The sequence below is a fragment of the Ictidomys tridecemlineatus genome, chromosome 6, assembly GCF_052094955.1.
Source record: "Ictidomys tridecemlineatus isolate mIctTri1 chromosome 6, mIctTri1.hap1, whole genome shotgun sequence".
NCBI classification, from domain to species: Eukaryota; Metazoa; Chordata; class Mammalia; order Rodentia; family Sciuridae; genus Ictidomys; species Ictidomys tridecemlineatus.
In genome coordinates this window covers 46,232,102-46,258,415 of record NC_135482.1, presented here as the reverse complement: position 1 = coordinate 46,258,415, position 26,314 = coordinate 46,232,102, and the positions used below count along the sequence as shown (strand labels likewise).

At 35.9% G+C, this 26,314-nt stretch overlaps 2 protein-coding genes across 5 annotated transcripts in view; one reads left to right on the top strand and one right to left on the bottom strand.

Annotated features, from left to right (window-relative positions):
* Nucleotides 1-26,314, bottom strand: part of Cpm (carboxypeptidase M) — a 96,059-nt gene that overhangs the window by 1,167 nt on the left and 68,578 nt on the right. The gene's annotated exons all lie outside the window — the stretch shown is intronic.
* Nucleotides 169-24,742, top strand: Mdm2 (MDM2 proto-oncogene). 4 transcript variants are annotated; one of them, XM_078053171.1, is made up of 12 exons: nt 169-778; nt 1,277-1,348; nt 1,495-1,579; nt 4,614-4,688; nt 6,944-7,077; nt 10,372-10,421; nt 12,466-12,533; nt 12,667-12,763; nt 15,887-16,044; nt 19,212-19,367; nt 20,064-20,141; nt 22,596-24,742. In XM_078053171.1, the coding sequence occupies exons 3-12, from the start codon at nt 1,499-1,501 to the stop codon at nt 23,166-23,168; spliced, it is 1,470 nt and encodes a 489-aa protein (XP_077909297.1). In that variant the 5' UTR covers nt 169-778; nt 1,277-1,348; nt 1,495-1,498; the 3' UTR covers nt 23,169-24,742. The 4 variants fall into 4 exon arrangements, with proteins under 4 accessions (XP_077909297.1, XP_077909296.1, XP_077909299.1 ...); XM_078053170.1 differs by having other exon boundaries at nt 1,180-1,348; XM_078053173.1 differs by lacking the exon at nt 1,495-1,579 and having other exon boundaries at nt 398-778.

The window sequence follows — 26,314 nt, the reverse complement described above, 5'->3', positions numbered from 1 at the left end:
CTATGTCATATGCTGATTTGCATCTTTTTTTTTTTTAAGTCTTGAAATTTGTATACACCTCCAGCGGCTGCCAGCGTGGACTTAAAATATACATCTGTTAATCTTGGTTTCTTTTTGGTGGCAGCGACACTTGGATACGCATTTGCCTAGTTTCCATTGCAGTCGGGAGGAATAACACATGAAATAGAAAAACAGCACAACTAAAAGAGTCTTCTCAGCGTCCCGCGCCAAACGGGGAGGGGAGCGGGCGCTGCGCCAACTAGCCCGAGCTGGAGTTCCGTTGGCGCAGCCCGAGCTGGAGTTCCGTTGGCGCAGCGCCGGATCCCCACCTGTAGACCCGCCACAAGGCCGCGCCGCCAACCCTGTCCCCAATTGGTCGAGGCGGTGGAGCCGGACGCGCGCGCGCGCAAAAGCCCGGATGGGCCGCCGCTTCCGGCGCACTCCCAGCGAGCGGTAGGGGGCGCTCACCGCGGAGCTTAGATTCTGCGGCCATTGGCTTCTGCGTCGGCCTCTGTGGCCCTGTGCACCGAGGAGAAAATGGAGCCAAAAATTTAACTCGAGGGGCAGCCCTATCCCCTCTAGCCGAGTTCCTGTCGCTTCCGCCGCCAGGAACTATATTTCTCGCGGGACTTAGTGCGTTCAAGCGCCCAGTGGTCTGGGCCGCGAGTGGGATCGTCGCCGAGGCCCAAGCGCTCCGGGCGAAGGAAACTGGGGCGCCTTGAAGGACCCTCCGCGCGCCCCCCCCCCCCACCAAGCAAAAAGCCCCAGTGTTGAGCAGGTATGGGCCTGGAAAGGAGGGTTCAGTTCTAGTAGTGGGCGGTGAACGGGTCGGTTAGCTGGCTTTGGAGTCCAACCCCTTCCCGCGCGCACCCTTTGTGCTATTCGTGGTGGGGGGGGGCACGTGGCTTCGTGGAGTTTTTGTTGGAAAGAAGCCTGTTTGTCGCCGCCAGCGAAGTGGGCGGGGTTTCGGGCGCGCACTGGGGTGGGGGTGGGGGTGGGGTGGGGGTGGGGGTCTGCTCTGGAGCCCTAGGTAGAGGCCGCAGCCACTGGGGGCTTCCGGGCCTCCGACTGCTCCCTGCTGAGGGTCGGGAGGGTGACAGGTGTCTCTTGGGTTGCTTGTGTGGACCCAGCTCCTAATCTGGGCGAGACTGGGCTGGTTGACTCAGCTTTTCCTCTTAGGCTGGTCAAGTTCGGACACGTTCCGAGACTGTCGTTGGAGGAGCTAAGTCCTGACTTGTCCTACGGCTGAGGCTATTTAAACCATTCCTTTTCCCAGTTGTATTCACTGGCGATTGAAGATAGACACCCGTGTTCACAGACGTGCGGCACATTTTATGTACTGATCCAGGTAAGGATCGACTTGCTAATAATTTTGGTTCATAAGGTATTGTTTAAAGACGTTATCTCCTTTATATATGATTTCGGGTTTTTTTTTTTCACATGTTTTATTTCAAGTTTTTATCGTATGTGTATTTTTTTTTCCCCTACTTGTAGGCCAATGTGCAATACCAACATGTCTGTGTCTACTGATGGTGCTGTAAGCACCTCACAGATTCCAGCTTCGGAACAAGAGACCCTGGTTGGTATTTCTGTCTAAAGTGTTAACTTTCAAAAATAACTTACTTTTTGAGATGATCAAGTAAATGATATAAACCCAAGTTATAGCCAGGCTTTTAAGGTAAAATTTTAGGTATGTAACTTAAATTCTTTCTCAGGGATAATTGTCTGGAGTAAAAGTGAACCAAAAGAATCAGAATTTTCTTAGTCTTTCACAAAATGGAGTGACTTCCATTCTTAAGCATGGGTATTGACATTGTGTTTATGTGACCTACTGTTTTTTTAGTTTGACCTGTTGTATTTAACTTTATGATTTTTAAAAGTCACAAAAATAATTCATACTATTTGTAAAGGTTTTAAGCATTAGAGAAATTTATAAAGTAATATTTGAAAATTGCAGTCTTTTCTCCATGTCTCCTTTAAAATTTTTTTATGTGCATATATTAATGTGTGAATTTGAAGCTGTTACTGTTTGTTCTACTGAAACAGGATTAAATCAGAGTTGTTCTATAACTTGTAAAATCTATAGAATTCTTTTTAGTGGCTACATATTATTCTATAGTTGATGGTATACCAGTGCTTTTACCAATAGAGTTTTTTTTTGGAGGGGTGGGGGTGTTGGTGATTAAAGCCAGGACCTTATGCATGCTATGCAAGTGCTCTACCATTGAGCTACATTTCTAGCATTACTGATAGACTTTAAAATTGCCTTTCAATTTTGAGTATTACAAATAGTACTGCTCTGTGTGTGCAACTATTATGTGATTCTTCTCTGTAAGATAGAAATAGAGTCCCGAATTATACATATATTTGATGGCTGACTGGTAACTTGTTCACCAAAAGATTGTGACAGTTTTTACACCTGCGTACACTAAATTTTACCAGTTTTTTTTTTTAACTTACATGCAGTTGTACAGTGTTTGTGGGATATAGTGTAATAATTTGATACATATACATGTAATGATCAAATCAAGATAATTAGCATTTCCAGGTCCTTAAACATTTAAAAATTGTTGTTTGTAAAATAAATTGTGACCTAGTCTAATTACTATTGCCTTTTTGTGTGTGTGTAAAAAGTATAAAGCTGTTGTTTAGATTTATATGTCCCAAGTCTCTGAGGAGGTGGGGCATCTTTTCATTTGTTGAATCACTTGCTTATTCTGGGATTTGGCTGGTCTGGTCTGTCCATTTTTCTTTTTTTTTTTTTTTTTTTTTTAATTTGAGTAGTTTTCAGCATTTCTAGAGTATTGAATTTTTGTTGTTTAAAAATAGTCCATTTAATTTGATGTTATCTTTTTCCCATTGAGAACGTTTTTTGAAGTTTTATTTGTTAATTATTGTTGGCTTTTGAATTTTCATATCATTCTTGTCCCAAGATTATGAATGTATCACCTGTAATTTTAATTTTTACATCTAGATCACCACCTGGGGTTTATCTTATTCTTAAATACAAGATTATGGGGTAGGGGATATAGCTCAGAAGGTTGAGTGCTTGCCCTGTATGCTTGAGGCCCTGGGTACTTTTAAGTTTTTCAATTATTAAGTAATTTGTTTTACTGATTAGCTGGAAATAGGCAGTTTTCTTAAATCTGGTTTTGAGCATTATATCTTAATTGAGCATGCTGTCAGATTTCAGAATCAGGACAGGCCATATTGAAGAGAGGTGCAGAGACACCGGTTTGTATGGTGGTGGCAAATTGTAAAGATTGAGCTTTGCAGAGTTGGATATAGCAATAGGAAAGGAGAAAGAACATAAGCATATTCTCCCCCATGTCAATTATTAATAATACTTGAAAAAACTCTTGGAGTCAGGCAAACTATAGCCTTTGGACTAAATTTGTGCTGCTGCCTGTTTTTATAAATAAAAGTTTATTGGGTTGAGTGTGGTGACACTTGCTTGTAATCCCAACCACTTGGGAAGCTAAGGCAGGAGGATCATAATTCAGGCCAGCCTCAGCAACTTATCCAGCCCCTGTCACAAAATAAAAATAAAGGGTTGGGAGTATAGCTCAGTGATAGAGCAAAATACCTGGGTTAAATTTTTAGTACTACAATAAATAAATCTTCTGTGGATTAGGTTCCTTAATACTGGAGAATTTAAAATAACTAACCCAAGCTGACAAGGATAATTAAGAGTAGATCTGAGAATGTAACTCTTGTCCCTCAACCACAACTTAGCATTTTCTTCCTCAGTGGTTTACATTTCAAGTATCTATCTGACAAACAGTTGTTGAACATGTGCTACACACATTAAATCTTTAGGAATCACCTCAAAGATGCACTTTTTTCTCTTAGATTGTGTAAATTTGCTTACAGTAAGCTCATTGGATCGCTACTATTTATGATTGTAAGGCAAGCAGCAAATGCTAGAAATAGCTAGAGAAAAGATAGCATGCACTTGGGATTGGATTCACAACTTAGAAATTTGATTCCATGATAATTAGTATAATAATTAGTCTCTAACATTTTTTTCTAATCCCCTTAACCATGGTATGTGTTAGTTACTCAATTTATATAGTCTATTTATTTTATTTAGTAAAACCTTATAACATAGTGTTTGCTACCTTTATTGTTATTTGCTACCTTTTTTTTTAAACCAGGGCTGGAAATCTGGGCCTCACACATGATAGGCAAATGCTCTACCACTCAAACACATCACAGCCCCACTGCTTTTTTCTTTTTCTTTTTTCTTTTTTTGTTGTTGTTATTGTTGGTATCAGGGATTGAATCCAAGGGTGTTTAAACACTGAGCCACATCTCCAGCCCTTTTTATATATTATTTAGAGAGGAACTTGCTAAGTTGCTTAGAGCCTTGCTAAATTGCTGAGGCTGGCTTTGAACTCATGATCCTCCTGCCTTAGCCTCCTGAGTTGCTCGGATTATAGGCATGCACCACCATGTCTGGCCCCCAACCCCACTTTTTGAGGTCCTAAACTTTGTGAAATCATTAAATATAGTGTTTGTTACCTTATTGTTGTTATTTGCTACCACCTTTACTGACAACTTTATTCTGCATGTGTTTGCTGCAAGGCTTATAGTTTTCTTTTTCTTTGTAGGTTAGACCAAAGCCATTGCTTTTGAAGTTGTTAAAGTCTGTTGGTGCACAAAAAGACACTTACACTATGAAAGAGGTAAGCTGATTTAAAATATAAGGAATGTTTTTTTTTTTTTTTTAAAGAGAGAATGAGAGAGGAGAGAGAAAGAGCGAGAGAATTTTTAATATTTATTTTTTAGTTCTTGGCGGACAGAACATCTTTGTTGGTATGTGGTGCTGAGGATCGAACCTGGGCCGCACGCATGCCAGGCGAGCGCGCTACCGCTTGAGCCACATCCCCAGCCCCATAAGGAATGTTTTAATATATGGCCTTCTTTACAGTTTTCAAGCCCATGGGAGAAATTGGCCATCATTGTTTTATGGTCCTTTGACATACTGTGTAATTAACACATTAAATACTGACATATAGCGTCAGACCTAATAAATATGAATAGAGTATAATGAGGAAAAGAAGTGATATTTTGATGTGTTTGCCATAAGCATAGTTTGATACTGTGGTTTTTATTGGTGATAAAATCACAGGTACTGCTAATAGTATTGTGATTTGTTGCCTGTATTCATAATTAAAAACTAAATTTCAGTTTGAATTTAGTGAAAGTAAAGATAGAAATACATATATAATATAAATATAAATATATATATATATTCCTGAATTTTATCCAAGGACTTCTTGGGCATCCCTGGATCCCAGGTTAAGAACTTATGCACCAGAGATACACAAGTATAATATACTGTACTGAAATTCTGGGCTAGAGGTGAGCTGATTCATGAACATATGTCCTCTTTAATGACTACAGCATTTCAATGTATTCTCTCGAAGTTTATAGAAGTAAGGTTTTCAGAGAGAGAATGGGCCATTTTGGGCAAAATTTTACTGTGAATGAAATGTTTCCGTTCCCCATCTCTTCCTTTTAGTTTGTGGGACATGAATTACTCAAAACACTAAAGATTCTTTTCTTATGACAGCATAGATAGTAGGGCAGGAAGAGATTCCATGCACTACCACGCCTGGCCCTCACTCCCACTTCTGGAGGTCCTAAACTTTTTGAAATTATTAAACATAGTGTTTAATAATTTCTTTCCAGCCACACTTTTATAAATTACCTCAAGGGATATTTGCTAGGACTCTAGATCCTCATTAAGACATAGAATACTTGTGCAAAACTATTTAGCAGTAACATTGTGTAATCCTTCTCTGCCATCTACAGGGAGTTGATTCTAGGTAACCCGCCCCCATCACCCATATTCAGGTCTCTTACACAGAATAGTGTGTTTTTTGCATATAAGTTATGCAAATCCTCCCATATATGTAAAACATCTCTAGATGACCTATAATACCTCATATCATGGTATTATGTGGTATTGTTAAGGGAATAAGAAATGTCTGCTTAGGTTCGATAATTTTTATTTTAGAATAATTTTAACCTATGGTTAGTTGGATCTATGGTTGCAAAACATACACATAGAGGGCTGATTTTATGTTGTCTGATGCAGTGTTCAGGTAAAGGATCTTTGTCTAGGATCATATTGGGAAGTGGTGGAAGCCAGATGGGGTAGTAGAAAGTGCACAAGGCTTCGAGTCAGAAGAGGGATCAGTTTCCTCACTTTGTCCCTTTTTTTTTGATGCTAGGATTGAACCCCAGGACCTTGGGTGTGCTAGCCATATACTGTATTACTGAGCTGTGCTCCAGATCCTTCTTCATTTCTAATACAGTAATAATCATTCTGTGAAATACCAGAAGGATGAGACTATACTTGTTTAAAGTACATTGTAAACTGTAAAACGCTGTACATATTTAAGTGGTTGTTAGGATAATTGAAAAGTATGTTGCCTATTTTGTCTTAATAGAGCACATGGAATATAATATAATAATGGTTCAGCATCATTTTTATTATTTATTATAGTGTATATTAATATATCTGGATTTATTTAATTGAATTCTCCCAAACTGTTGAGTTGATGTCATTGGTCATTTTCCTGTCTTTATTTTCTGTGATGACCTCAGAGGCTATTGAGGTGTGTGTTGTTTGTGACTAAATGGCACTAGGTCACTGCCATATTTTAGTTGATTTGGGGGTGGGAGGTAATTGGTTTCTACAACTTTTGCTGTTTTTTCTATTCTTAAGTGTTAGAACCTCAATAGCTGAGCAGAGTTAAGATTTGCAAGGAAAAAAAAACACATTTAAGTTCAAGATAGTGGTTATTCTACATGGTTTTGGATGTGGTTGCTGGTAGTTTAATCCTTTTTGAATAAATGGGATATTAGTTGAATATATTTTAAACCAACTTTTAGTTTTCTTTAATGCTCAGATATCCTATTTCTATTTCAGGTAATATTTTATCTTGGCCAGTATATTATGACTAAACGATTATATGATGAGAAGCAACAACATATTGTATATTGTTCAAATGATCTTCTAGGAGATTTGTTTGGAGTGCCAAGCTTCTCTGTGAAAGAGCACAGGTAAATTCTTCTCTCTAGCTATTATAAGAAGCCAGCTGGCAAACATTTCAGTTGACCTCCACTCTCACTTCCTATTGTCAGTAATAAATAATCAATGCTTTTTTATATAAAAAGATACTAAGCTGAGTGCGGTGGCGTATGCTTGTAATCCCAGTGGCGCCCAAGGCTGAGATAGGAGGAAAGCGAGTTCAAAGCCATCCTCAGCAATGGCAAGGCAGTAAGCAACTCAGTGAGACCCTATCTCTAAATTAAAAAAAACAAAACAAAAAACAAGGCTGGGGATGTGGCTCAGTGGTCCAGTGCCCTTAAGTTCAATACCAGGTACCAATAAATAAATAAATAAACAAATAAGAAAAAAAAGATGCTAGAATTGAGTTTTTCCTTTTTCTTTTTTTAATTTTTAATTATTTTGGTGTCATGCTGAGTATCAAACGAGGGCTTTTCATGTCTAGGCAAGTACTCTTTCACTGAGCTACAGCACCAGCCCTGAAATTGGTTTCTTAGTTCTGTAGCATATTGTTGGGGAACATGAACTCTGGACTCTTATAAATCTGTATTTGAGACCTAGCCTGGTCATTTACTAGCAGTGTGAATAGGTAAATTGATCTAACCTCTCTAAGCCTTAGTTTTTTCATTTTTAAAATAGGGATAAGTAAATACCTTGTGTAGAGGTTATAAATAACTCATGAAGAGACATGTTACCAAAACAAACAAACAAAAAAAATACTGTTTGATACATGGAAAGCATTCAGATTGTTAGCTACGATTATATATTTTAAATTATTATTCTGATCACTTCCAAAGGCAGTCTTTATAATCTACTTATTTATTCTTTCAGTATTACTGGAGACTGAGCTGCCATTTAAATTTTTTCTCAGCTCCTTAAAATTTTTTATATTTTATTTTGAATTACGATCTTAAGTTTCCCAAGCTGGCCTCAAACTTGTGATCCTTTTGCCTTAGCATCCCAAATTGCTGGGATTACAGGTGTGTGCCATCATGCCAGGCCAAAGGTAGTCTTTATGCCATCATGTTAATAAAGCTTAAATTTGAATCTCAGTTACTTTGGAAATCAGTGTTATTTTGTGTTTGTTTTTTTGTCACATACTACCATTATGGCAATTAACATTTCCAGAATTATTCTGGGAACTGAAAACTACTTTTTTAGTCATTCTTACCTTTCAAATTTGTCGCAGTTGGTTTAGCCTATTTGGTCTGTGTTGAGCCTTAGCATTTATGTCTTAGTAAGTGGGATAGATGCTTTTCATTTGCAACAATTCACTAGATTCTACTAGTATTTAATGCTCATTAATATCATAATGATTGAGGGTATATTCAATTGTAGAGAACTTACCTCCCTTGCATAAGATTCTAGGTTTGATCTCTAGCATCACAAGAAAAAAGTAGCTACAAAGATGGAAACTAAATAGAATATTTGTGTCATTAAAACAATTTCATTATAAGCATAATGTATATATTCATTATTGAACACTAGAAAAAGACATAGCTCAAAAAGAGTAGGGGATTGAACCCAAGGCCTTGTGCATGCCAGGAATGTGCTCTACCACTGGGTTATATCCAGCTTTCATCTTTGTTTTTTTTAGTTAAACATGTACACAATATCTTTTTTTTGTTTATTTTCCTGTGGTGCTGAGGATTGAACCTAGTGCCTTACATGTGTGAGGCAAGCGCTCTGCCACCGAGCCACAACTTTACCCCTTAATCTCTTTAATATTATAGAACCATCTTTCCATTGGTAAACTCTTATGTTTAATATCCATTCATGGTTATTTTGTCCTTGGCCTTGGGATATGAAACTTTGTATGTTTAAGAAATAACTTGATGATTTTGTACCATTTTCAGTACTAAATCTTCAGATAATGTTTGAGGATGTATCTGATATTGAAAGTATAATCTTAAGGTTATGCTTGATTTAAATTCTGATAGGTTGAGAGATCAGAAAATGGGGAAATTACTGACTTGAAAAAAAATACTTGAATATGAATAAGAATATTGACTTTTTTTGGTTGTTGTTGGTTTAAATTGCTGTTTCAGGAACTGGGGATGTAGCTCAGTGGTATTTTGCAACAAATTGTCTGATCATTAGATTAAAAACAAAAGAGAAGACTGAATCATGACATCAATGAATACTAGAATAAGAGTTGTTCTCTTGGGTGTAATCTCCATGAGGGCAGAGATTTCTCATTCTTAGTTTTCCGCAGTGACTAGTTCATAGTATGTTCTCAGTCTGTATTTGAGTGAAGAGGAGGCTCTATTTTTAAATAAATTTTAAATCAAGAAAGAAAATTCATTCATTGTCTAAGTTTGGTAAGAGTCGGGATTATAGGGTTGGGGATAGCTCAGCGGTGGAACACTTGCTTAGCAGATATGAGATTCTGGGTTCAGTCCTGAGTAACATACAGTCAGGATTATAATCCAATTCCTATATAATTAAATTTTTTTTAAAAAAAATTATGGTACTGGGAATTTAACCCAGGGGTGTTATACCATTGAGCTACATCTGTAGTTCTTTTTATTTTTTTGAGTTACAGTCTTGCTATGTTTCCCAAGCTGACCTCAAACTTGTAATCGTCCTGCTTCAGCCTCCTAAGTAACTGAATGATAGGTGTGTGCCAGTATGCCCAGCTTATAAATGGGTTTTATATAACCTATTACTTTCTAAGCAGAGTGCTAGAAATTTGAAAATAAGTATGCTGGGCTGGGGTTTTAGCTCAGTGGTAGAGTGCTCGCCTTGCATATGGTACGGCACTGGGTTCAATCCTCAGCACCACATAAAGTAAAGGTATTGTGTCCATCTACAACTAAAATAAAATAAAAAAAATATATTCTAACCTACCTTCTGCTTGCATTAGTTGCTGGGGTGATAAAGTCTAAACAAAATTCATGTCAGGAAATGGAGATGTGAATCTTTAAGCTAGAGAAACCTTTGTGATTGTTGAAAATAGCTGTCATCACTATTACTCATTATTTAGTTTTTTTTTTTTTTTAAAGAGAGAGGAGAGAGAATTTTTTAATATTTATTTTTTAGTTTTCGGCAGACACAACATCTTTGTATGTGGTGCTGAGGATCGAACCCCGGCTGCATGCATGCCAGGCGAGTTCGCTAGCGCTTGAGCCACATCCCCAGCCCCTATTTAGTTGTTTTTAAAATCTAAGAGCCTGCCTGTAATATAATTTGAAAAGTGCCATTTTGAGTATGTGTAGTAGTTCATACAAAATCTGTACTTAAATTTTAAAATGTATATCTCTTGATTTTTTTTTTCTTCTTACAAGGAAAATATATACAATGATCTACAAAAATTTGGTGGTAGTCAATCAGCAGGGTAAGTTAATTTTGAACATCATAAATATAATATTTTGTTTTAAGAGCTGAGAGTATGGCTCAATGGGGGAACACTTGCCTAACACATTGAGGCACTGGGTTTGATCCCTAGCATGGCAAAAAAAAAAAAAAAAAAGAAATTTTTGAAGATACTTCTCTGTGCTTATATTTTATAATTGTGATTCTCTTTATATATTCATTTAACTTTTGAAATGGGATCTTCCTGAGGTACCCCGGATACCCCCAAAGTCACTGTCTTCCTGCTTCAGCCTCCCAATTATCTGGGATTACATGTGTGCATCGCTGCAACTGCCTTTTCATTTTGTTATGGCAGAGATCAAACCCATGGTCCTCATGTATGTAGGCAAGCACTAGCACTGAGCTATACTCCTAGACCTGATTCTCTTGTTACTTTAATTCTATATTAAATAAAATTATGACAAACTTTAGTAGAAAGAAATAGATGTGAACTAAAATAGTAGGAAGATTCTAATATAAAGTCAAATATCCTATTATATTAGTTTAAGTCTTGGGATATCAGGATTTATTTTGAGAGGTAGATAATTTCAAAAGTTCTGCTCAGTGAAGAGATGTGTCAAACCTTGAGAATCGTGTGAGATGCTTTGGAAAGTAATATAGTTACTTAGTTTGAACTCTTTGAAAGGATAAGTCTTCTTTTTTGTATTTTCCTTTTTATAATAGACAAAAGCTTTGTTTCCCTTTTTTTTTTTTTGGTAGGTAAATGGCATTTTAATTCCTTAATTGAAGTTTTTAACTGGTCATATTTGGGTTGCATCTTCCTTTGAGAATCTGATGAAGTTTTGTTTCAGAAAGATGCATATGTAAATAAATATACAGGAGTATGCTGATAAATGTTTAACCCATTTTCCATGGGAGAATCTCTTGATTTGAAGTGGTTGCTGATTCCATGGTGTAAACACTCGCGTTTTCAGATTACAGACGTTGAGTTGGGAAGAAATGTACTGTGCTTTTTTTGAGTGTTGTTAGAAGTTGGCTCCAATATGCTATAGCTTTCCAAATGTCCATCCTTGAATTACAATTAAGAAAAGCTCTCAGTAGCTAGGTTTTCAGAATGAATTGACCATTCTCCTGTGATCCCACTATTCTATATTCAGTTTCTTTTGTTTTCTGTTGCTCTGGTTATTTTGTTGTATTGCACTTTTCTCTTTCCTATCTTATTAAGGTTTGCATTCTGCATCATACAGGATAGTATTTTATTAATATGGTGTTAGTTTGTGAAGAATTGAATACGTACTATACCATAGTCAGGATTTAAAATCCAGAAAAGAACATCACCATCCGATCCAAGAATAAAAGTAATTATTAGGCTGCTGTTTAACAGTGGTTTCCCTGCCTCTATTCTCTCTTTTTTTTTTTACTGTTTTGTCAGAGCAGTTTATCACTGTAATTGAGGGGTTTGATTGTTCTCTGGAGATAATGGATCTGTGAGCTAGGAAATCAGTTTTATTTCTTGATCTAAGTCCCCTTAGTGATGAGTGGCTTTGATACTGTCTTAAGGAAGGTTCTGAAGTGTCTACTGGAGGAATGCAATGACGCACTGCTTGTTGACATCTTTGTGCTGTTGGTCTGACATTAGGACCCTTTACATTTCTGATTGTTTGATTTCTAGTAAAACTGTCCTTAATTTCCTAAAATAGCCACAGTTTGCATCTGAATGATTTTTCACATGTTATTCCTCAATCTGGAATGTCTTTCCCAGACAGTCCTATTTCACCTACTCTATTATGAAATCCTTCCTTATTGTTTGCTCCTCAGAACCCCTCCCCCACCCCTATCAAATAATCATTGCTTTATCTTCTTTGCTGTTGTATCTTCTTTTAATGTGTTTATAATTACTCTTCCAGGTATCTTATATTAAAATTGAGTTCTCATATAACTACATAGCATGTGGATGGCACTTGGAAAGCATTTGTTTAATGTTTATTGAAAGGTTAAATTGTGTATGGGCTTTATGTTGGATAGCTCTTTCCTAGTTTGTGATTTCTGTTTTTATTTTGTCTTAGAACCGTCAGATTCCAGCACATTAGTGAAAGAGAACAGGTGTCACCTTGAAGGTGGGAGTGATCAGAAGGTAATTTTTAAATAAATTCATTTTAGTAAAATGTTTCTTGAAAACCGCACAGATACTTATACAAAACAGAATTTTTAGCTTCCTGGCATTATAAGTTTAAATTGACATATTTTATTTTTTCTTGAATGCTTAGGATCTTGTGCAAGAACTACAAGAAGAGAAGCCTTCATCTTCCTGTTTGGTTTCTAGACCATCTACCTCATCTAGAAGGAGAGCAATTAGTGAGACAGGTATTCGTGAATATTTATTTGGTATAGTAAACAGCTGTGTGGTGTTTTCTCTAATGAAATTAATACTTTTAGGATTAGTGAAATTATTTTGCTGCTTTTGGTTTAGTTGAGTGAATTTCTTCTATTACTTTGTTTGGTCTATAGGATAGCAGTTTTAGTAGCATTTAGTAACATTTTTTTTTTTCTGGTTGACAATGGGCACAGTTTATAATGGGGACAAAGGTAAACTTTATTGTAGCCAAAATTCTTAGTTACCATTGTGGTTAATTGTGTTGTGTGTGTGTGAGAGAGAGACAGACAGACAGACATGTACACAGTAGATTGAATCTTGCACATAGAAGGCAAGTGTTCTATCACTGAGCCGTATCTCCCGTCCTTTTTCAAATTTTATTTTGAGACAGGGCCTTGCTGAGTTGTCTGGTTTGCCCTCAAATTTCTGGTCCTCCTGCCTCAGCTTCCCAGGTAGCTGAGTTACAGGTATATACCATCACCACCACACCTGGCAGTAGTTAAATTTTTTTAATAATTATTTTTAATAAGTAAAAAATATACCATTGGAGGAAGGGGCTGTTGCCTGATCAAAATTCATAACTAACTGGGTTTAGTGTTGTTGCATGCCTATAATTCCAGCTACTTGGGATGCTAAAGCAGGAGATTTGAAAGTTTAAGGCCATCCTGGGCAATATATATAAAATGGTGTGTGTGTGTGTGTGTGTGTGTGTCTGTGTATTTTTTTTTTTTTTTTTAATTTTTTAAGGGATCAGAAATTGAACTCAGGGGCACTCTACCACTGAGCTACATCCCTTGCCCTTTTTGTATTTTATATAAAGATAAGGTCTCACTGAGTTGCTTAGTATCTCATTGTTGCTGAGGCTGGCTTTGAATTTGAAATCCTCCTGCCTTAGCTTCCCAAGCCACAGGAATTACAGGTGTGTGCCACCGCACTCGGCCAGGCATATAGATTACATTTTAGTTAATCCTATATGATGTAAGATTGCATTGAACATAGTTTCATATATAAGCTTAAATAATTATGTAGGCATTTCTGTAAGATAAATTGCAGATTGTTGTACCATTTTATATTCCTATGAATAGTGTATAAGAATCTTTCCTCTCAAATCTTAACATTTTTTAATTTGTGTTATTCTCATGGGCAAAAAATGGGTCTTATTTCAATTTACATTTTCTTGCTCAATAGGAGGTAGGAGATTGTTTTCAAAGTTTCTTAGTCATTTGCATCTCTCTATGACTTCATTTTTCCTATTTCTGAATTTTTTTTTTAAAAAAATCAAGTCTTTGGAAGGAGGACTTTGTATAATGTGGCATGTGGCTGTATTAACCATTTTCTATTGTGTATGTTGTAGATATTTTCTTGTAGTTGTCCTCTAGCTTATATTGATGGTATTTTATTTTGCCATGGCAACGTTAATATGGTTTAGGTTTTTTTTGTACCGGGGATTGTACCCAGAGGTGCTTAACCACTGAGCCACATCCCCAGACCTTTTTATTTTTTAGTTTGAGACAGGGTCTCACTAGGTTACTTAGGGACTTGCTAAGTTGCTAAGGCTGGCTTTGAACTTGCAATCCTCTTGCCCCAGCCTCCTGAGTTGCTGCGATTATTGGTGTATGCCGCCACTCTGCTTTGTCTTTTTTCTTTTTTTCCCTTTTTTTTTTTTGGTGCTGGGGATACTGAACCCAGGGACCAGGGACTTGTGCACTCTCCTTGGATGTTTTTCCATTGAGCTACACCTCAGCTCCTCTGGTCTCCTTTTTTTTTCTTTTTTTTGTATTTTTTCAGTTATATATGGACACACTATCTTTATTTTGTTTACTTACTTTTATGTGGTACTGAGGATTGAACCCAATGTTACTCACATGTGTAAAGCAAGTGCTCGCCACTAAGCCACAACTCCAGCCTTGTGGTCTGCTCTTGATATTGATACTTTCTTGAGTGCTTTGCAGTATTATACTTTCCCATCCTATATTAAAAGAATATTTTCTTGGGCTGGAGATGCAGCTCAGTGCAGAGTACTATTAGCATGCTTGATGGGAAACAAAATGTTTTCTTAGGTTTTTAAATAGTTTTGTTGTATATGTTTGACTTTTTGATCTATTTAGATTTTTTTTTTTTTTCCTCTTTTGCTAGGCTGGGTATGGAACTCAAGCCCTAACATGTGCTAGGCAAGTGCTCTACCAGTGACCTATACTATTTCTATATCTGATATCTCATTCATGTCTGGCAGATTTGACTAGCACTCTGACTTTTTATTTTTAAGTTAGAGAAAATTTATTATTTAAAGTGAAAGTTTTCACTGGTTTTGACTTGTGTTGAAAGTACAGGGTACTTGACATGCTGTTGTATCTGTAGTCCCAGCTACTCTGGAGATTGAGGCAGGAGAATTGCTTGAGTTGGGGAATTTGGTGCTAGCCTGAGCAATGTAGTGAGACTCTGTCTCTTAAATACAGAATAAAGCAGGGTATTGATGAAACTGAACCATGAAGAATCCTCAGCACTACAAAAACAAACAAAAAAACTCTTCTGTGCTGAGTAATAGAGCACTTTCCTTCAATCCCTAATACTGTAAAAGGCCACTACCAACAAAAACTCCCAAAAGCCTTCTATGCAAATTAGACATTATTGGTTTTTTAAGAAAAAGAAAGAAAAGAAATCTTCCTAAAGTTTAGATAGAAAAATCATAGATTGCTTGATTAGTAAATGCTCTTGATGGATTAAAGTTATTGTGATTTGTGGAGGCAAATTTCTTGAAGATGGGAAAACTTATAAAAATATGCCCTGGGCTGGGGCTGTGGCTCAGTGGCAGAGTGCTTGCCTTACACATGTGAGGTATTGGGTTCAATCCTCAGCACCATATAAAAATAAACAAAATAAAGATATTATGTCCATGTGTAACTAAAAAATATTTTTTAAAAATGCCCTGCTATAACTTTTTAGGTGGACAGATCTAGTGAAAATGTTGACTATTGAAACATTAATAGTAATTTATCATTTTTTTCTGTTTAATTTCATCAATACTATATGACAGACATGCTAAAGACATTTCAATTTTAAATCAATCCTACAGTACATAAATTTAATCATCTTCTTTTTCTTTCCATATCCAGAAGATAATTCAGATGAATTATCTGGTGAACGACGAAAGCGCCACAAATCTGATAGTATTTCCCTTTCCTTTGATGAAAGCCTGGCTCTGTGTGTAATAAGGGAAATATGTTGTGAAAGAAGCAGTAGCAGTGAATCAATAGAGACTCCATCAAATCCGGTAATACTCTTGTTTCAAATAAAATAAAGTTCTTGTATTTTAAATGTAGGCCTGACAATCATAATAAGCATACAGATAGAATGCACATGTATGGTGTGATGTTGCTACTGAACACGGGGAAATTTAACTTTCAAATATAATTATTACATAGATTTCCCACCTCTAACTCCAGGTTTGGGGAGAGGGTGAAAGATAGTGGAATAACTCTGGTAAGGGTGAAGTAGTAAAAATATTCATAGTTTTTAATTTTGCCCTATATTAGAGAGTCTTTGTGAACTACTACCCTAATAGTAAATTCATATATGTTGGAGTATAGTCTAAGAATTTGAAAGTTGTACTTTTTTAAAAAAAAAAATAAGGAAACAAGACTATAAATTTAGTTCAATTATGTTTCTTGGGTTTCTAAGGCAAATTTATCTTGAATATTTAGAGTTAATATGTTTTTTATTCTCAGTGATACAGTGCTTGCCTTGTGTGCAAGGCCATATATTCAGTCCCCAGCACTGCAAACAAAACAAAGCCCTAAACTTTTATTATAGCCATTAACAAATAAGTTAGCATAGTCTGAACTTAATATTTGCTATATACATAGATCTAGACATCAGGGAATGTCTGTCAGATCCATGAAGTGTGGGTTCAGTATTGCATGGATGATCAGAGTGTCAGTGTTTGTTTTTTTTTTTTTTTGGTACTGGGGATTGAACCCAGGGGCACTTAACCACTGAGCCACATCCCCAATCTTTTTTATTTTGAGCAGGGTCTCACTAAGTTGATTAAGACCTTTTGGTTGCTGAGGCTGGCTTTGAACTTTTAGTTCTCCTGCCTTAGCTTCCCGAGTCCCTTGGTGGTGTGCCACTGTGCCTGGTTGGTAAGAGTATCAGTACTTTCTGAGACTGATAGAAAATTCCAATGTTCCATTTGTTAAGCATTTTGATAAATGGAATTTTTAAAATTTTGAGACAGGGTCTTGCTTGTTAAATTGCCTAGACTGACCTCAGATGTGCAATCCTCTTGCCTTAGCCTCCAAAGTAGCTGGGATTATATACATATGAGCCACTGTGCCTGGATTATTTTATAGTTCTCTAGAAGATGTAGGAGATTGAACCAGTTATGATAATAATCCTATTCTTACATTTTATGTGTTCTTGTTACTTCTGTATTTGCTTTTTTTCTTCCAAAACAATGATTATAGGAGTACGTTTGTGTCCTCCAGAGTAGTTAACAAAGCTGTTACTCATGTCAGCCACTAGGTGGCATGAGCTCCTGCTCAGTATGAGAAGCAAGTTTTTAAGGGCCATTGGTTTCTATCGTAGTTTCTAAACTCTTACATAACAAAAAGTGGCCATAGATAACAGGTAAAAAAATTGGCAAACCATGTTTGTTAAAACTTTATTTGTTAAAATAGATTTGTAATATCCCACAGTGCAGATCTTTGCCACAGAATGTGCTTTCTAAGATTTAATTTTTTTCTTGTGATTTACTTCCTTATAATAATTGTTCACTAAAGATTAGTTAATTGAAGACTAGTTAATTGAAGGGGGTCACTTTATTAGATAAGTTATATACTCTAACCTGATTCTCTTTAGATCTCTTTAAGATGCATCAAGCTGATGAATGTTACTTTTTCTACTATTTTTCTAACATGACATTAAAAAAATATTTTGACCTTAGAGATTATAAAATAATATCCACTGTTTAGTTTTGTTTTAAAAAATGGTCTCAGTCCTGTAATGCTAGCTATTCATAGGAGGCTGGGGCAGGAGGATCCCAAATTCTAGGCCAACTTAATAAGACCTTGTCTTAAAATAAAAAAGGACTGGGGATGTAGCTCAATAGTAAAGTGCTTGCCCAGCATTCATGAGGCCCTAGGTTCAGTCCCTGGTACTGCAGGGGAAAAACAAAAAGAAATGACAGAGCTATTAAAGATCATTTAGTCTAAACTCCTTTTAGAGTAGCTGGAGCCTTTAGGAGTTAAATGATGCATCAAGGTTAAATGGCTACTTGGTGACAAATCAAGAATAATATCTATATCCTGGCTTCCTAGACCAATATACTTTTAAAATTTATAGCCCTCTGCTTAGTGTGTTGCTACCCTCAGCCATGGACAGCAACTATTAAGGGCCTGAAGGTCTTATTAGGTTACATAATTTATTGAAACATGAATGAGCCTGGTAAGTGGTATACACTTGTAGTCCCAGCAACTCTGGAGGCCAAGGCAGGAGGATCACAAATTTGAGGCCAGCCTCAGCAACTTAGCAAAGCCCTAAGCAACTTAGACTCTATCTCAAAATAAAAAGCGCTCAGTTCACATGGGTTCACTCTCTGGTACCAAAGAAAGAAGAAGAAAAATTAACTTAAATGAGGAATTAAATACAGATACATAATTTTTAAAAATAAATTAAAAAAATTAAATCTGGAAGCTCTTCAAAACAAATTATTTTCAAAGTTCATTAAAAAACACCAATACTAAGTTTGTATTTGTGTAAATATGTCTGTCTAGCATTCAACCAATCTGAATATATAAAGATGATTAAGACAGGTCTAGCTCTCAAAATCGCTATAATTCAGATGACAAACATGCAGTTGTTTTGTATAATTTATGTGTATCAGTAATACACAAGTAGTAAAGATAATTCAGAGTGACAGAGCTCTTTCAGTTGACAGAGATTTAGCCAAAGAAGGATGAGTATGATTTAGAAACTATGAAATTATTTCTAGTTAAGGAGAGTGAGTCAGTCAAGACCAGTTTAGGAAACAGTCTAGATCTGAGTGTCCTTATTTAGTAAAGGAGGAGGAGTGCCTAGTTGGAGAAGAATGAAATGTTAATATCATATTAGATGTACCTTCACTGCAAAGGGATTTTAAATGCCTTTTTTCTCTTGATTTTTTTTTAAAGTTGTTGATAGATCTTTATTTTATTTATATGTGGTGCTGAGAATCAGACCCAGTGCTTCACACATGCTAGGCAAGTGCTGTACCACTTAGCTACAACCTCAGCTTAGTAATGGGCTTTTGAACAGGGAAAATAATACTCATACCTTTGAACCTTAGTCTAGATTACGTTGGATATACAGGATGGATCTGAGGAGGAAATAAAGCACAGGGATGAGTCAGGAAGTTGTTATAGAGGCCAAAATACGTATATTAATTTTGTTTTCTCCCCTTAGGATATTGAAGATGGTGTGAGTGAACATTCCAGTGATTGGTTGGATCAGGACTCAGTTTCAGATCAATTTAGTGTAGAATTTGAAGTTGAATCTCTTGATTCAGAGGATTATAGCCTTAGTGAAGAAGGACAAGAACTCTCTGATGAAGATGATGAGGTATTTTCTTTAATTATATTAGAAAGTTGTTAAATATTTTGCATATTAATTGACTTTACATAAAGATATAATACATTTAGATTGAAATCCTTACCCTTGAAATCCTTGTCTCTTGATTTGTTCAAATTAGAATATTGGTTTGTGGACTTGAGCTTATGTATTTCCTTATTGTCTCATTTTTGAATTACTAATGCCAAGAACTCAATAGACCGTAATAAGCATTCTTGTAATGGTCTATATTTTAAAATATTGAATTAATTTCCTACTTTTAAATTCTAACTTACTTTTTATAAAAATAAAACATCACAGAGTCCAGGGTTACCCCTATATTTATCTATTGACTTTTTCCATGGTGGGTGAGGATTTAATTGCTATGAAATTATTTCTAGTTAAGGAGAGTGAGTGAGTCAGACCAGTTTAGGAAACTGTTTTTCTTATTTGTACTTGCTGCATTTGACCTTTGTTTGTCTCAGAATTTCTTGCGTGTGTGTGTGTGTGTGTGTGTGTGTGTGTGTGTGTGTGTGCATGTATGCATTCTGTGGATTCAACCCAAGGCATTACTGTTGAGCTATATCCTCAGTCTCAGAATTTTTATATATAGTAGTAGTGTATACTATCTGTTTAGGACTTACTAAGAAACTTTCCTGGTTGAATAGAAAAGGTGATGAATTGACGCTAATGAATTTACTTTATTAGGTGTATCGAGTTACAGTGTATCAGGCAGGGGAAAGTGATACAGATTCATTTGAAGAAGATCCTGAAATTTCCTTAGCTGTAAGTATATATCTGCTTCTTTAAGGAATTAAAAAAATATATACCAAGGTCAAAATTAGAAGAATATATCTAACCTACTTCATGAAATGGGGTGATTTAAGTTAAAACTTAAAGTCTGATGGTTTCAAGTATTTTTCTTTAATTTGTTATGGTGAACTCCAGTACTATTTTTGCTTAGTTTTATCTGGGAAGTTAGAACTTTTTAATATTTTGAATGTGGCCTATTTAAATAATACACAGCTCTGTGTTGGTAACTAGATTAAAAACAACTTTATAGGAATGAATACTGAAAATATGTAGTTAGAATTATTCAGTTATTTGAAGTCCATGTAAATGGGCAGTTGATTTTTGTTAATTCTTTTTTACACTGACTGAGGTGAAAGGACATATGATATTATTCTGTTTTAATCCAAGCTGTTAGGGAAAGATGGTGGTATCTATAGAATGTACATTCAATTAGAGGAAGGATATATTGCTGCCATGGCAATTTATACAATGTTAAAAAATTAAGTCAAAATTTTGTTTAGAGGGTAATAAAATGAATGTTATTTGTAAACTCCTGTGATTCCAAAAAACATACAATGACAAAACAAGCTGAAAGAAACTTCCACTTTCTACACAGTAAAGTAAGGAACATTGTAATGTTGGAAGCACAATGTTCAGTCTTTGAAATAAAACAGATTTTTAATGAAATAAAAAAAAAATATTTTGAACTCTTTGAAGCACCACCCTGCTTTTGCAAGACCTTTAGTTTTATTTTGCTTTTTGTTTTTGCAGTACTGGAGATTGAACCCAGGAGCACTCTACCATGAGTTATGTTCCCAACGTTGTTTTTTTTTTTTTGGTGAGACAGGGTCCTGCAAAATTGCCAAGGCTGACCTCAAACTTGCAATTCTTTGCCCCAGCCTCTGCAGTGACTGGGGTTATAGGCATGTACCATTGCATCCAGCAAGACCTTTAGTTTTAGTTTAGGAGGTAACGGTAGCCACCTTTGACAACAGAACCAATGTAGGAGAATGAATAATCTCCACTCTTGTTGCTACTGTGTTAGGTCATTTGACAGTCAGTCTAACTTGTTATATTATTCACATCCAATAGGAAGGACTTCTTAAAGCAAATTTCACATGTAAAATGTCGTTAGGCAAGACAATGCTTCAGTTAAGGCAAGGAGAACAAGGACTTATGCATTATTCAGTAAGAGGTGTGGTGAGGGGGAGCTTATCCCAAGTGAGTCGTGCCACAAGAAGTTAGGGTAAGGGAGAAGCACTGAGCAGTTAAGAGAGAAGAGAATACAGGAGAGGGTAGAAAAGTACAGGGTATACATTTGGGGTTGTATCCAAGGATGGTAGGCTTTACCTGGCAGTGGCTGCTGACAAGAATGGTTTTTAGCATTTCCTTTGTGAATGAAGTTAGGGAACACTCAGTTGAACCATGATTTTAGAGCACATCTTAGAGTCCTAGTCACTGATGGATTGGGTGACTTTTCTTTAGGAAAGGCAAATTTCATGTAGATTGATTAGGTAGACTAGGTACAACAGTGTCCAGGATTGAGCCTTTAAGGGAGTGGATACAGGCCTCAGTACAGAAGAAAACATCCTTAACTAAATGAACCGCTGTGACTGAGTCTTCAGAAAGGTATTGCTGGCCTTGTAAAATGAGTTAGGCACAGCTGGGAGTGGTGGTGCACACCTGTAATTCCAGTGGTTTCAGGAGGCTGAGGCAGGAAGATCCCGAGTTCAAAGCCAGCTTCAGCAAAAGCTAGGTGCTTAAGCAACTCAGTGAGACCCTGTCTCTAAATTAAAAAGAGTTGGGGATGTGGCTTAGTGGTCAAGGGCCCCTGAGTTCACTCCTGGTACCAAAAAAAAAAAAAAAAAAACACTAACTACATAGACACACAGTTAATATAATATATATTTTAGGTACTCTAAAATATAATAAGCATATTTTTAATTTTGGGGTTTTTCAGCATGATAAGGCTAAAAAAAGTACTTATTAAGTACATGAAGAGAGAACACATATGACATTCCCTGCCACCCCACAGTGCTGGGTATTGAACCCAGTACTTTATACATGTTAGGCAGGTATTCCCATTGAGCTACATCCCCATCCCAGTGTTGACTCTTGTTCTTTTTTAAATTGTTGTTTCTCTGAGGTGTACAACATGTTTGTTTGTTTGTTCCTGGTGCTGGGGGTCAAACCCAGGGTCTGTAGTAAAACATGAACATTGATCATCTCAATTACATAGTTGGGAAAAAGTACCTAAAATTTCTCAGTGAATTTCCAATATTTGATAATAACTATATTTGTCTTGCACATATTTACTATTTTATGTAAAACAAATGCTGAAAATTGAACTATGATACATTTTACTTTAATTATATCAGTCACCACCAGCATTGTTATGATTAGTAATTAAAGGGTTACAGAAATAAACTTTGTGTTTCTTCATTGAAGGACTATTGGAAATGTACTTCATGCAATGAAATGAATCCTCCCCTTCCACCACATTGCAATAGATGTTGGACCCTTCGTGAGAACTGGCTTCCTGAAGATAAAGGGAAAGATAAAGGGGAAATATCTGAGAAAGCCAAATTAGAAAGCTCAACACAGGCAGAAGAGGGCTTGGATGTGCCTGATGGTAAAAAAATTACAGCAAATGATTCCAAAGAATCATGTTTTGAGGAAAATGATAAGATCACGCAAGCCTCCCAGTCACAAGAAAGTGAGGACTATTCTCAGCCATCAACTTCAAATAGCATTATTTATAGCAGTCAAGAAGATGTCAAAGAGTTTGAGAAGGAAGAAACACAAGACAAAGAAGAAAGTATGGAATCTAGTTTCCCCCTTAATGCCATTGAACCTTGTGTGATTTGCCAAGGTCGACCTAAAAATGGTTGCATTGTTCATGGTAAAACAGGACATCTTATGTCATGCTTCACATGTGCAAAGAAGCTGAAGAAAAGGAATAAGCCTTGTCCAGTGTGCAGACAACCAATTCAAATGATTGTGTTAACTTATTTCAACTAACTGCCTTGTCATAAAAGTAGAATTATATATTTCTAGTTATAACCCTAAATATTTTGACCCCTATGGATTTTATTTTTACTTATTACATTTATAAGAGCAAGAAACTCAAACTGCTTAGATTTCTTTGTAATGTAATTTACCTACCTTGGGAGGAAAATTAGTATGTATTCCCTTCTAGGAAAGTTTCCCTTCTGGGCTGGGGATGTGGCTCAAGCGGTAGCGCGCTCGCCTGGCATGCGTGCGGCCCGGGTTCGATCCTCAGCACCACATACCAACAAACATGTTGTGTCCACTGAGAACTAAAAAATAAATATTGAAAAAAATTCTCTCTCTCTCTCTCTCTCTCTCTCTCAAAAAAAAAAAAGAAGAAACTGAGAGACTGCTAGTTAGGGGAAAAAAATTGGTACTGGAATCCTCTCTCAATTTCCAGTCTTTTAAAAAAAAAAAAAGAAAGTTTCCCTTCTGTTTATATTTTATATTTGGGTTTTTAATACAATTTACATTAGATATATATATATATATATATAGCTCATTTTTTTACCCTCACCCCTCATTTTAAATAATTTCAACTCTCTTAAGTGAGAAGTACCTAATTTTCTTTTTAGAAAAAAAATAAGATTTAAATGAAATTACTTAGTACTTTTCATGTAAGGAGAAAAATATGTATAAGAAATATAATATTTAAATTTTAGATACTCTGTGCTGGATTTGGTGATCCACACCTGTAATCCTAGTAACTGAAGCTGAGGCAGAAGGATTGCAAGTTCGAGGCCAGCTTCACCAATTTAGCAAGATTCTGTTTTGAAATTAAAAATAAAAAGGGCTGGGGATGTAGCTCAGTGGTTAAGTACCTGGGTTCAGTCTCTGGCACCAAAAAATAATTTTTAGATAATCTGAAAGTTTCTGATCTTTTTCATAAGTTCTTTCATAAGTTAATAGTTATATTTGGTGCTGTGTAAATAAAAATAAACTTATTCTACAGCCTCTGTTATATGTAGTAAGAGGTAGGTAGTAATGAGGTCGGTAAAATGTACAATTGTCCTGAGAAAATTGTATTGTTTCCTATAAGCTGAAAAGTGATTCTGAGACACTTTGAAACACCTTTTGGACTAGGTTGTATGGTTCTTAATAGTTTCCTAGGTTATCTCTCAGTCTATGTAAAGTAACTTGATTATAATTAATCTTAAGCAAAAATAATCACCTTAATTTAAAGTCTTAAGTACTTATTTTTACCCCATGTGTGACAATTGTACATACTTAAAGGAGGGCATTAAAAAACCTGGATTGTAAATTTAGAATGGAACCAAAGGATAATTTTGTATAGCAAACTACTAACAATACATTATTCATTTAAACTTCAAAAACAAAATCACTTGTACCTCCAAGACTTACCCATCTGTATACATATATAAGTAGCAAACAAATGTCTACTTTAGCTTTAGGGCAGTTCCAAAACACAAGAAAGCTTTACTAATTTGGAATTTATAAGACTGTACACTGATAACTAGTGTCTCTACATTTTTATGTTTAGTATACTATTTATTGATTTACAAATAAACAATTTATTAAAAGAATGGTTTCAAGAATGTAATTATTGGATTTTGCATGCAATTTTTTCATAATAGCCTGTATGGGTAATCAGAGGCACAGATCTCAATGTTCTTTTTGGAGTCACCGTGCCATCCTACTTTGAAAGTATACTGCAGTTTGGAGTTTCTGAGATAGATCAAACATTGCAGGTTAGTAGGGGTAGAAATTGCTGTTTTCTTTAGTGCTGCACACTTGGGTCAGCATATGGCAGTCTGGCTTAAGTGGTTTCTAATAAATAATAGTGAATGATCTAACAATTATAGTTGCCTTTTTACTTATCTGGTCATGTATGACTATGTAAACATGTTCTCTGCTGGGATTGAACCCAGGACCTTGTGCATGTGAGTCAAGTGCTCTCACTGACTACCATAGGCATGTGCCTGGCTTTCTGTGGTTATTTTCGGAACTAAAGTCCACATTGCCAGGAACTTTTTAATGGTGATGTGTTGGTGTAGGTGTTTAGTACAAATTTATTAAATGCCTTGGGACCTGAATCTTGAAGCTGGCAAGAGTGTGTGGGCCCTCCACCCAGAGGGGTAACTCTTGGCAATATTTAGCTTAGGTTTTTGCAATTTCTAATAAGTGTTTAAAGTGTTTTAATTAGTGTGTGGGTCTACCAAGTTAATCATAGCATTGTATTGTGAAAAGTTTATAGTTAAAGCTTATGGTTGGATGCTAATTTGGTTTTTAGTGTTTACAAAAAATGTCCTCAGTTTAAAAAATACCAGTCCATGCAGCCTGGGGCTGTGTTTAGTGGTAGAGCACTTGCCTAACGTGTGAGGTGTGAGGTTCCGAGTTTGATTCTCAGCACTGGGGGGAATAAATTAAAAGTTTGTGTCCATATTTTCTATCATTTTGCTTGCTTTCAATTATTTAATATGGATTGTGTGTGTGTGGTGGCGGGGATTAATATCAGGGCCTCCGAATTATACCTGCAGCCCTTATGATAGGGAATTTTTGCTTTTATAAATAAGGCATAAATATCTTTATAAATATCTTTATAAATAAAGATAAATAGTTGAAAGCACTTGCTAGAGAAGGTGTATGAAAGCATATGTTAATAAATTGTAAAGTAGACTAATGGAAAGCAACAAATAAGCAAAAACTGAAGCAATAAGCAGATGAGGGTTTAATATTTTATTACAGGTAATACATTTGAAATGATGTATTTTAATATTGTTAGGAATAGTATTTTGGGCAAATGAGAGCAATTTTTTAGGGAAGAGGTGATACTGAAACATACTTAAATTCTATGCTTTTTAAAAAAACTATTTAAAGATTAACTTTTTAAAAAATTGGTATTTTAGAAAAACAAGATTTTCCTCTTGTTTCAATCCCTCATTGCTATGGCTTTCAGAGTACTACTTAAATATCCTAAAAACTTAATGTCAACTTATCAAAATGATGTCTTTCACCTTCCTAGCTTCAAAACTTCCCTCTTTTTAATTTTTAAAATTACCATCATATTGGATGAATTTTATTTATTACTTAAATTTTAATACTTGGGTGTGGGTTTATTTTTGGTATACATCTTCTCAGGCTGCCACCCATTGTTA